This window comes from Culex quinquefasciatus, chromosome 1, assembly GCF_015732765.1.
Source record: "Culex quinquefasciatus strain JHB chromosome 1, VPISU_Cqui_1.0_pri_paternal, whole genome shotgun sequence".
In the NCBI taxonomy this organism is placed as follows: domain Eukaryota; kingdom Metazoa; phylum Arthropoda; class Insecta; order Diptera; family Culicidae; genus Culex; species Culex quinquefasciatus.
Window position 1 is genome coordinate 115,424,737 of NC_051861.1, and position 13,563 is coordinate 115,438,299.

Sequence of the window (13,563 nt, forward strand, 5' to 3'; positions counted from 1 at the left end):
TTATCGTCGTTTGAAGACAGGGGTTTTGCTCAAAAAGCGCCAAAAAGTCGATTTTTTGGGAGGGTACAAAAATGGAGGGGGTGGTCCGATTTGGATGAAATTTGGGATTTTTGCATGTTTTGATAGTCTCAACAGCTCTGCCAAATTTGAGCAGAATCGGAGATGGTAATTTTCAAATTTGCATTTTTTCTTGCACACTTCAGGTGGAATGACCCATTAGTTTTTTTTAAATATAAATGGCATTTAATAAATTAATTCGAGAAATATATTAAAAATATTTCATTTTGTATATTGGCTTTTGGAGGTATTAATAATAATAAAATGTCTTGATTTCTTAATTATTTAAAAATTATGTTGATAAAAATACTCCATGATTTGGAATGGACATTTCAAAAAATTCAAAAAACTATTTAAATAAATTATATAAAGGAAATTCAATTTGTAGAAATAACAAAATACAAAAAAATAAACAGACACTTGAAGAAATTACAAGAAATTTGGAAATAAATCTGTAATACAAATAAATTATGAGAAACAAGGAAATTCCAATGTATTAAAAACATCTAAGAAATTTCCAATAAAAACGAAACTGTATAGAAATTTATAAAAATTTAGTAAACTTTAAGAAATGTTTGCAAATTTCAAGAATATTTGAAAAAAAACATAAAGCAAATTTTTTTTGGTCGCGAAATTATTTTAAAAAATCAACAATGTTTTTAAAGAAATTTTAGTAATCTTGGGATTTTTGAAGAAATTTAAAAAAAAATGAATTGATTGGAGCGTAATAATTTTTCTAATTTAAAATCAAGCCCTATAAACTAGTTTAAAAAGTTGTGAAAGTTGTAAACTATAGTTTGCTAATATGTGTTAAATGATAATAACTGTTAAAATGCTTTTCGCTCAACTTGTTTTTGTGCAATATTGATTGTTAAGTTTGAGTAATTTGAAATAACTTACATTAGTCAAAGTATCAACTTGACGTCTATTCACCTCTTTCCTAAAAATAATCCGCTTTCCATCATTCCAAAGCTCTCGCGATGTTCCTTCCAAGTTTGCGCCCCTCCCCCCTCCTCCCATGAACTTCCAATAACCGAAGCATTTCGGTCGTAATTTCACGGACCACTTGCAAAAGTTCAAGTGCCCCCAAAATAACCGGCAACGAGAAAGTCAATCAAGTGTGCGGCGCGCTTGGCACAAGCTTCGATGACGAAGTTTTCTTCAAGTTTTTTTTCTCGATAAATCTTGCGTCTGGCAACACTGCTGGTGCTTACTTTATTGTTTGAAAATGTTGGAAACATGCAAAGTTGTGACTTTTTGCTTGTTTTTCGATTAATTTGTTGCGGCTTTGAGTTTGCCATAATGGCCGCCATAATAATTTGACAGTTTGCAGAGAAATCCCTGTTCGCCGTACATAATCCAATGATTCGGCTATCGATCACTCTCATCGCTTCCTAGAGTCGCGGTGTAATCTTACATCTAATAAAGATAACCGAAGTCAACGCGATTAGATTTCATCCGTGGAACCCAATTTCGGGAGGTGAAAATGGCATGAAATAAATCACGTTCCTCGCCGGCATGACACATGATACCGGGTACAGCTAAATCGGCGGAACAAATTCGGAAGGAAGCCGCATTAGCGTCGTAAAAGTGACGTTTCGCACTAGCGACATCTAGTGGGCGCTAGCAAAAACAAAACGGAAAAGATGCTTTGTCTTCTTGTCTATGTCATTATCGATCAAAATTCGATGCATTTTCAACAGATGGCGCCACCATCGGTTTAAATTATTATTTCAGAATTTTAAACGTATGTGTGAGTGTGAATGTATGTGTGATGGATGCACTTAATTGATGCAAACTGTGCGCCATCATCATTCTCGCGAGATATGCAAATATTGGGTTAGCAATTAACACATTTTCACCTTCCTCCTTCTCCTAATTTTCAGATGAGTCCCTCACCTGCAACGTGTGCGACCGGGCCTTCCACTGTCACCGGCAGCTGGCGTCCCACCAGCAAAAGAAGCGACATTTTGGGTAAGTTATGCAATTCTGCAGTCACTGGCAGTTGGTCGATTTGTTTGGTTTTGGGGTGTGCATTAATTTGATGTCCAATTTGCTGAGCTAATGAGCTGAAATATTTGAATAACTTAAAATATCCATCTGAAAGTGAAACTAAACTTCGAAGACAAAAAATACTAAAATACTAAAATACTAAAATACTAAAATACTAAAATACTAAAATACTAAAATACTAAAATACTAAAATACTAAAATACTAAAATACTAAAATACTAAAATACTAAAATACTAAAATACTAAAATACTAAAATACTAAAATACTAAAATACTAAAATACTAAAATACTAAAATACTAAAATACTAAAATACTAAAATACTAAAATACTAAAATACTAAAATACTAAAATACTAAAATACTAAAATACTAAAATACTAAAATACTAAAATACTAAAATACTAAAATACTAAAATACTAAAATACTAAAATACTAAAATACTAAAATACTAAAATACTAAAATACTAAAATACTAAAATACTAAAATACTAAAATACTAAAATACTAAAATACTAAAATACTAAAATACTAAAATACTAAAATACTAAAATACTAAAATACTAAAATACTAAAATACTAAAATACTAAAATACTAAAATACTAAAATACTAAAATACTAAAATACTAAAATACTAAAATACTAAAATACTAAAATACTAAAATACTAAAATACTAAAATACTAAAATACTAAAATACTAAAATACTAAAATACTAAAATACTAAAATACTAAAATACTAAAATACTAAAATACTAAAATACTAAAATACTAAAATACTAAAATACTAAAATACTAAAATACTAAAATACTAAAATACTAAAATACTAAAATACTAAAATACTAAAATACTAAAATACTAAAATACTAAAATACTAAAATACTAAAATACTAAAATACTAAAATACTAAAATACTAAAATACTAAAATACTAAAATACTAAAATACTAAAATACTAAAATACTAAAATACTAAAATACTAAAATACTAAAATACTAAAATACTAAAATACTAAAATACTAAAATACTAAAATACTAAAATACTAAAATACTAAAATACTAAAATACTAAAATACTAAAATACTAAAATACTAAAATACTAAAATACTAAAATGACAAAATTGACAAAATTGACAAAATTGACAAAATTGACAAAATTGACAAAATTGACAAAATTTACAAAATTGACAAAATTGACAAAATTGACAAAATTGACAAAATTGACAAAATTGACAAAATTGACAAAATTGACAAAATTGACAAAATTGACAAAATTGACAAAATTGACAAAATTGACAAAATTGACAAAATTGACAAAATTGACAAAATTGACAAAATTGACAAAATTGACAAAATTGACAAAATTGACAAAATTGACAAAATTGACAAAATTGACAAAATTGACAAAATTGACAAAATTGACAAAATTGACAAAATTGACAAAATTGACAAAATTGACAAAATTGACAAAATTGACAAAATTGACAAAATTGACAAAATTGACAAAATTGACAAAATTGACAAAATTGACAAAATTGACAAAATTGACAAAATTGACAAAATTGACAAAATTGACAAAATTGACAAAATTGACAAAATTGACAAAATTGACAAAATTGACAAAATTGACAAAATTGACAAAATTGACAAAATTGACAAAATTGACAAAATTGACAAAATTGACAAAATTGACAAAATTGACAAAATTGACAAAATTGACAAAATTGACAAAATTGACAAAATTGACAAAATTGACAAAATTGACAAAATTGACAAAATTGACAAAATTGACAAAATTGACAAAATTGACAAAATTGACAAAATTGACAAAATTGACAAAATTGACAAAATTGACAAAATTGACAAAATTGACAAAATTGACAAAATTGACAAAATTGACAAAATTGACAAAATTGACAAAATTGACAAAATTGACAAAATTGACAAAATTGACAAAATTGACAAAATTGACAAAATTGACAAAATTGACAAAATTGACAAAATTGACAAAATTGACAAAATTGACAAAATTGACAAAATTGACAAAATTGACAAAATTGACAAAATTGACAAAATTGACAAAATTGACAAAATTGACAAAATTGACAAAATTGACAAAATTGACAAAATTGACAAAATTGACAAAATTGACAAAATTGACAAAATTGACAAAATTGACAAAATTGACAAAATTGACAAAATTGACAAAATTGACAAAATTGACAAAATTGTCAAAATTGACAAAATTGACAAAATTGACAAAATTGACAAAATTGACAAAATTGACAAAATTGACAAAATTGACAAAATTGACAAAATTGACAAAATTGACAAAATTGACAAAATTGACAAAATTGACAAAATTGACAAAATTGACAAAATTGACAAAATTGACAAAATTGACAAAATTGACAAAATTGACAAAATTGACAAAATTGACAAAATTGACAAAATTGACAAAATTGACAAAATTGACAAAATTGACAAAATTGACAAAATTGACAAAATTGACAAAATTGACAAAATTGACAAAATTGACAAAATTGACAAAATTGACAAAATTGACAAAATTAACAAAATTGACAAAATTGACAAAATTGACAAAATTGACAAAATTGACAAAATTGACAAAATTGACAAAATTGACAAAATTGACAAAATTGACAAAATTGACAAAATTGACAAAATTGACAAAATTGACAAAATTGACAAAATTGACAAAATTGACAAAATTGACAAAATTGACAAAATTGACAAAATTGACAAAATTGACAATATTGACAAAATTGACAAAATTGACAAAATTGACAAAATTGACAAAATTGACAAAATTGACAAAATTTACAAAATTGACAAAATTGACAAAATTGACAAAATTGACAAAATTGAAAAAAATATAACTGGGAACACTTTCTCAAAAAATCCACTATTTGGCAACACTGTCTTTGAATAAAATCTAATTTACAGTCGGATGTTTAACTTTTGCTATAACTTTGATCAAAAATCAATCCCAACTGCAAAATTGGGAAGATATTTAAAAATCCAAAAAGTTGAAATATTTTAAAAATAAGAAATGTCTAAAATATATTTAAAAAAATATTCTATTTATCCCAGTTGGAAGATGAATTCCACTAAACCACAACCTACAAGCTCTAGAAAAGCTTTTCAAACCCACTTCAAGGAAGATTTTCAATTCCATTCCAGACATCTCTTTTCAATTTCGCAACTTATGTGGTAGGGGGAGAGGGGGTAATATGCACCCCCTAAGGGAAAACTTTGATTTCTCAACCATTACAGCATTACTGTGGAAAAATTTTGGTCGATGTTCTGAAACAACTATTATTCTTCATCATCCAAGTGAAAAAAGTCTTTAAAAACCTTAAAATTGTTCAAAAATATCAAATTTCTAAAAACATTTTTGATTCATTTCAAACGACCATGCGGGGCAATATGCACCGCAACATTGGGGCAAAATGCACTACAACAACGGGGCAAAATGCACCACAACATGGGGCAAAATGCACCGGGTAAAAGCAGTTTTCACTAGTCACCACTAGATGACACCGCTGTTTTTACAAAGGAGCTTCACAGCGGTGCATTTTGCCCCGACCACGCTTTTTGCAGAAAATTTAATTAAAAATGCATTTTTTTATGTTTTTGGACTCATCTATCTACAGAATAATGAAGATTATGGCAAAAACTATATACCTCAACACTTTCAATATCAATAAATGCTTTTTATATTGTCCAAAAATCATAATGAAAGTTCATTGAAAATTAGATGAAAACACAACAATTTAAAGTTTTGCAAATAACTTAAGCTGTTTTTATACTGCGATGCTCAAATTTTTCCAGCATGGTTTAGCAATGTTAAGCTTCCAATTTCTATGATTTTTTCCCCGGAAAATTCTTCCAAATACCGAGAAAAGAAGGGGGTGCATTTTGCCCCGGGGGTGCATATTACCCCCTCTCCCCCTAAGAGATGAGTGCGGAGCTTTGGTTACCACCAAAGAGATGAGACCCAAAACACACACACACACACTAGACTCTTTGAACTACTTCAAACACATTTCAGCAGATCAAAATGTGCAAATGTTGTTCGAGGGGGACTGGGTTTTGGCATCGAAATTCTTCGAAATGGAAATTCCTCAAGTAGCACCGATGCCGAAACCAAATCCTTCAAAAACCACACACATTTTCCTCCTCCCTCATCAGGCAGGCAGGCAGGATGATGTTGGAGACCCGCGGTATTTCACGGGAAAGTCACGTTCCGTAGCTTTTCCCGGAATTTGACGAAAATTTGCTCATTGATCTGCAGGTGTCCTTCGTCGTTAAAAATATCACACAAAAAAAACAACAATAAAAACGCTTTTTGATGCCCAGTTTTCCTCGAAGCCCGAAACGTGACGAAAACTTGAACGACTTTGTTTTCTTAATTCGTTTCGTTGGAGCTTTTTTTTTTCGTTCGAGAAACTTTTGGTCACGTTTCACCGCACTGTGAAGCTTGAAATTAAGCGCGCGTCCTGCTTTTTTAACGCCAGCTTAAAAAACAACAAAGCTTCCAATTAGTTTTTAATTGTTGCCCAGCTTCGTTTTCGAATAGTTTGGTGCTGGTTCGTTTTTTCCGGGGGAATGAGGACGTGGCCAGTGACAAGTTGGGAAATTGCTTCGTTTCCGATGTGGAGCAGTTTTGTTCGATTTCGAGAGCTTAATTACAATTTGTGCTTGGGATTTAATTGGAAATTCATTGTCAGTCGAAAGGGATTTTCAATTTCCTTTTTCAGGATCATGTTATACTTGCTTAATTTATCTTTCAATATTTCAGTATTTTTTCAAGTCTGTCATTTTATATTTAATATTATACAACTAAAGTAGGTAAATAAGAATTAGTTATGCTATTTAAAAATGGTCAATGCCTAATCGTAAATTTACTAACCTAATTAACAAAGTCTATAATCTTCATAACAAAAAACATATTTTTTTTAAATACCGACATTTTTTTAGAATTATCAATATTTAAAAATATTTGAAATATTGAAATTTTCACAAAATATGAGATTAAAAAAATACGAAAATATTCATCAAATGCAATTGAAGTGTCAAACTGAACGGACATTTAAATGAATTTTCACAATATTAGTACATTATCATAGTTTTACAAATTTCGTTTTCAAAATACTCTTGTTTTAATAATTTGATTACTAATATAAATGTCAAACGTCATGATGTTTTTGAATAAATAATTGCAACTTTTCACTCAATTAAATAATTTTAAAATTAAAAGTTTTGTTACTTTTTTTATGGTATTTTATTTTGAAGTACTCAAAAGTAAATAATTAAAAAATCCACGTCGCTCAAAATTTCAAATCATAAAAAAATTTGGAACATTTGAAAAAACACAGGTTTTACAATTGCTATTTTGACAAAAAAACAGCTTTGTAAAATATTTTTTGAAAATTATTAAATTTTATTAGGAATGGAATGATGCAAAAACTTCAAATCAAATTTCAAACAATCTAAATATCGCAAATTATTAAAAAAAATCGAGTATTTTCATAAAATAGCTGAACCTTTCATATTAAAAAATAACAAGAGTTCTGTGAAAATCTAATAAAAAAGGATAAACATATCTACAGTCATGCCTCGGTTTAGCACCACATATTGGTGATGCAATACCGAGGCGTACATAACTGAAGCACATAGCTTATGGGATTTTGGCTATATGGGAGACATTGGCTATAACCGTATGAAAAATCGTGCAAACATAAAAAAATTAAAAAAAATTATAATTACATAAAAATATTCACAAAAATACGTATTTTCCCTGTATTTTAAAAATGCCTTTTTTTCTCTAAAAAAACTCAGGAAAATTGTTATTGCAATATGGGTACAAATGAACGGGTTTTAACATACATAACGAAAGTAATACATTTTTTTTCAAAATACTTAAATTTTCACAAAACTACGTTTTTTTGAAAAAATACTCTAAATTTCAGTTTTTTCGATATGGGTATCAAATGATCGGGATTTTTTCATACATTTCGAATGTAAAGACAACATTTTTTGAAAATGCTCAAAATTCAGTTTTTCACGAAACGGTTATCAAATGATCGGAATTTTTTCATACATTTCAAATGTAAAACAACATTTTTTTAAATACTAAAAAAATCACAAAAGTATTCGAAGAAAATACTCAAAATTTCAGTTATTCACAATATGGGAAATGATCGGGAATTTTTATTAAATTTCGAATGTAAAGACAACACTTTTTCAAATATTCAACATTTTCACAAAACGACGTACATTCGAAAAATACTAAAAATTTCAGTTTTTTACGATATGGGTAGCAATAACTGAAAATTTAGATTTTTTTTCAAAAATACGTAGCTTTGTGAAAATTTTGAGTATTTTCAAAAAAGTGCGTTTTAACATTCCAAATGTGTCAAAAAATCCCGATCGTTTGATACCCATATTGTAAAAAACTGAAATTTTAAGTACTTTTTCAAAAATACGTAGTTTTCTGAAAATTGTTTAGTATTTTCAAAAAAGTTGTTATCACATTTGAAATGTATGGAAAATTCCGATCCGAAAAATGAAACATTGAGTATTTTTTAGAAAATACGTAGTTTTGTGAAAAATTTTAGTACTTTCAAAAAATGTTGTTACATTCAAAATGTATGAAAAAAATCCCGATCATTTGATACCCATATTGCAATAACACTGGACCGTGCTTAACCGAGGCAGCTGAACGAATCAAAACCGGGGCATGACTGTACGAGATATAAAAATTGAGTTCCAAAACGGTTTTGAACGAATTATATTTTTTTTTAATTTATTAATACCAGAAACAGCACTCAAAATGTTGACACCAATATTGTAAATTATGGAAATTTGAGTAAAAAAATTCTAAGTTGTGAAAATCCAATCACACACAATTCCAATACAAATTACAAAACTTGATTATTTAAAATGATATTGTTTCTGTTAATATTCAGTATTCTGTGAAAAAGAGTTTTTTTACGTGATATTTTTTGGCAGAATATTTTATATGGAAAACAGAATTCAAAATGTTGGCACAATGAATTGCAAATAATTATAGTTTCAATATTTGAAACATTTTTTTAATTGAAAATGAGTAATAAATCTAATGATGTGAAATCACCAATTTCATAATCATTTTTTTTTTTCAAAATATATGATTTCTGTTAAGTATTATGTAAAAGTGAATGTTTACGCGAAAAAAAAAACATTTCAAAATTTGGCGTCATTTGATTTTTGAGTATTAAAGCATTGTAAGACATGATTAGCCCAATGAAAGTTTTATTTCAATTTTTTGTCACTCAACTACCTCTATCCTCAAAATATTCCAAAACGTCCAGAAAAAAAGGTTATTCAAACAAAATTTGAATTTCCACTAAACAAACCTCTTTGAGTGATAAAAAATAAGGCCAGTATTTTCAAAGTTTCTGTCGCCCCTTCAAAAAGTTCCAAAATCATGAAAAAAAAATAAACTTCAAATTTCAAGGAGAATTGGAGTGCAATCATTCGAAATCAAAGTGCATTTTTTATGTCAATTTTATTTAATATTGATCTGTCGTCAAAATTTAGATTTTGAATTCAAATGGAAGTGATGAAATTTTCATTAGTTTCTGATAAATTGTGCTTTTTATACTTTAGTTAAGTAAGAATTATATAAAAAAAGATAAAATTCGTCATTATTTTTTCAAACATCAAAAATAAAACTTTTTTACTTGAAATTAAAATGGGCTAACTTGTTCTGTAGAAAAGCAATGTTAACTAACGAATTACTTAAAATTTTAACTTTTTCAAATTTTATAAATTTGCAACTTTTTGAATAATTTGGTAGTTTGTAAAAATGTTTATTTCTTCAGTATGTTACAAATTTTTAAGTTTTTCAAATCTAATAATTTATTCAACTCGGAATATCCTGTTAAACAATTGTGTCTTATATACTGCGAAGTTGATCGTTTTGCAACTCATTCTTTAATCCACTTTAAAGACGATCTCAAATTTCCTTCAATTCACCTGGAACTCAACTCAAATTCCAACCCTCAGTACGTGATACCACGTAAGCTTTTCCCTTTCTCCACAATTTTTTAATCACTTTTTCACTTCAGCACACCTCCAATATCATGAAATCTTATGTGACACATAACTCACCGATGCTTGCGAATCTCACTCTCTCTCTCTCTCTCTCTGGTGGGACTGCGTAATGAAAATAGTTCCCAAAGTATTTCAATTTCACAAACCCCGTCTTCTTGGTTCTCGTTTTGGTGCATCACCAGACTGACGGGGTTAGGGGGAGTTTAAAAAAAAATACTGCTCCGATGATATCCTGGAGAAGATGACTTCTGCGAACCATTTTCACACGTTTTTGCAGTGGGATAGTGGGATCAAATGGGATTATTTAAGGTCAAAATTGAAATAAGCTAAAATTATTTTAAACTATTTTAAATAATTTCACAAAATTAACCTTTAAAATTATTTCCATAAAATTAAACATAGAAATTCTCCAAAGTCCAACTGTTCCCCAACAAATTTCCCACCAACTTAAAGTTCTTCGCAGAAGAAAATTCGTGATGTTATGCGCGATTTTCGCTCCCCCCTCTTCCCAAGGAAAGCACACCTAGGCGTGCAGACTGACTTTTGTGGAGTGCCACAAAGTCAGTGTATTTTTTTTCGTCTTCCACGTTGAAGATCCTCGGAGATCCACAACTAAGAAGAAGACAAAAAAGGAAGTCTTTTTTGGTTGCTGACACGATGGTGGGACAGATATTAGCATGCTACTCTGTCACCCTTTTTGTCCCGCGTGTGCGCTTTTTCCGGGTATGGTGGGGGATTTTCCTGGAAAGGTTTTGTTTTGTTGTTGTTAGAGATGAGAAAGAGTCTTGGACGGTGGTTGTGCTGGGAGATTTTATTGGAAAAATGCTAAGTTAATTATCTTGATAATTGAGTCAAAAATTTACTGAACTGTCTATGATTATCATAAAAAAGCAAAAAACAATTTTGCAAGGGTATTTTTTAAGGTTAGAAACAAACAATCCTAGAAATTTGCAAATTATGATTTAACCAAAGGCGGCCATGTTTGTTTTAGAAAAAACATTCAAATCTTGATTCTGAATTTTTCAATCAAAAAATGAAACCATCAATGACAGTCATATTTATTTTAAAGCCTATGCTATCGAGCATTTAAAAAATCGTTCGAGATTAAAAAAAAAATGTCCACGTGGTTTGTAGATGGTTCCTAAGGAAAATTTAAGAATAAAGTAATTTATTCACTCTTTTCGAATTTTCCACTATAACTGTTAATATGAAAGCAAAAAATTTGTGATTCTTTCCCATTATTCTATTAAACATGAACTTGAATATTTTTTTTAGATTCAGGTTATTTTTATATTTTTTCTGATTCGTAAAAAAAGAAGCTATTGAATTTTTCCATTAGCACCAGGGGAACAGAGCTACCGAAATCAAAATAAAAAAAATCACACTACTGTTGATTAAATGATTTAAATTGTATGAAATAAAATAAATCCGGATTGTTTTTAAGTCCAATAAGGCCATTGCAAATATTTTTCAAAGCTTATCCCCTCGATATTGGTCCAAAAAATCAGGGGGCAAAAAAAATATTTTTTCAAAAAACTTCAAAATGTTAATGAAAATAAAAGTCAAATCAACTGAAAACAATCTAAAACGCATTTTTCTGCATTGATAATCATATTTAGCATGTTTGGGCTGGATTTAAAATATTTTGAATTTTTATATTTTGATTTTTTATGAAATTCCAATGTACAGCACCGCAAAAACTTTATTTTTTGCAAAAAAAAGGTCAATACTTAGGTATTTTGGAAACTAATGATTGCAAAACAAGTGGACAGCTGTATAATGCATTTTTAAACACTTTTTTCATTCAAATGTTAAAACCGTGGCTCGTAAATTAAATTTTTATGTTTTTGCCCCCCCCCCCCCCCTCGACTTTGGTCAGAGTCGAATGACATAAACTTCAACAAATATTTGCAACGGCCTAAACAAAAATTTTAATTTTTGCTTTTTGAGTGTTTTTGAAAATCCTGACTCAAGGTGGTTTAAAAACAAACAAACAGCAAAAAAAAATGAAAAGATTGTTTGTTGTACCTTTTGAAAAAAAAATTCCAGCCATGTACAAAGTTCTTTGTCATATTGGTCATGTGTAACATAACCACCAGCACATTTTTTAAATTTTAAATACTTAAATTTTCACAAGGCTCACCAATTATTTTTTTTAAACACAAGTTATTAAAAATTTCAATAACGGTATCGAACGCCGTATTTTGTTTTACAATATATTTGGCATGCTGAAGAGTTTTTAGTTTAAAATTACTTTATTTTTTTGGAAAATATTCAAATTTTCTTAATAAGCAATATTTGTTTACGAGTTTGAATTGATGTTTTTCGGTGATTTTCCCGGCTCAAAAGTGTACAAAGCTTTTCACAGTATTAAAGTTATGAGTGTATAATACTATTTTTTTTTACAAATTTCAGTATTTTTTGAAAATACACTAATTTTTGAAATGTTCAATTTCGATAACAAAGGAAGCAAAATTTTGTAAAAAAAAATCAAGCACTTTAGTTTTGAGTTTAAAATATGAAAATTTGCACAAATTATTTTTTTTTTGAAAATACTCAAATTTTCATGATTTGAAAAATGGGAAAAAAAAGTTGACATCATATGAGTATTGAGTATAAAATACTATTTATTATTATTAAAGTTAATTGTCATGCTTTTAAAAACTCTAATTTTCATAATTTGCTACATGGGCATATCTAATAACGCAAAATTTACTCACGATTTACACAAAGTTTTTGTGTTGAGTTTTAAATACTAAATTTTTCACAAATTTTCATATTTGTTCGAAAACAATAAAATGTTTATAATTTGCAATATGGGTTCGTATGACGCAAACTCTTGTAAAGATTTTCACAACACTTGAGTTTTGAGTGTAAAATGCTTTTTTTAAATACACAAATTTTCGAAATTTGCAATAACAGTATCGAATAACGAAAAAAATTGTAAAGATTTCCATAACACTTATTGAAAAATATGACAATTTGAAAATTTACATTATTTTCCATAAAGGTATCGAACAACGCGATTTTTTTTTAACTTTCCACAACATTTTAGTATTGAGTGTAAAATACTAAAATTTTAACAAATTACCGTATTTTTTTAAGTTTTTTTAATTCGATGTGATAACCAACAGGGATCACAATGATTTTCACAACTTTTGAGTTTTTAGGGTAAAGTACAAAAAATTTCACAAATTTCAATTCTTTATTTTTAATTCTAATTTTTTTTAAATTCAGGTACCGAAAGACTAAAAAAACGTGTATGATTATATGATTGTATTGATACAAATTCTCAATATTTCATCATGGCGGTGGCCACAAACTTGGATTAAAATAGTAGTTTATGCAACAAGAATCAAAAAATCAAGTT

The 13,563-nt window shown here is 28.2% G+C and overlaps 1 protein-coding gene across 1 annotated transcript in view; it reads left to right on the forward strand.

Moving 5' to 3' along the window:
- Positions 1 to 13,563, forward strand: part of LOC6046923 (putative uncharacterized protein DDB_G0274535) — a 110,200-nt gene that overhangs the window by 83,139 nt on the left and 13,498 nt on the right. The window contains exon 3 of the mRNA XM_038248803.1: positions 1,944 to 2,031. Coding sequence (XP_038104731.1) covers positions 1,944 to 2,031 — 88 coding nt within the window. The remainder of the gene's footprint in view (positions 1 to 1,943; positions 2,032 to 13,563) is intronic.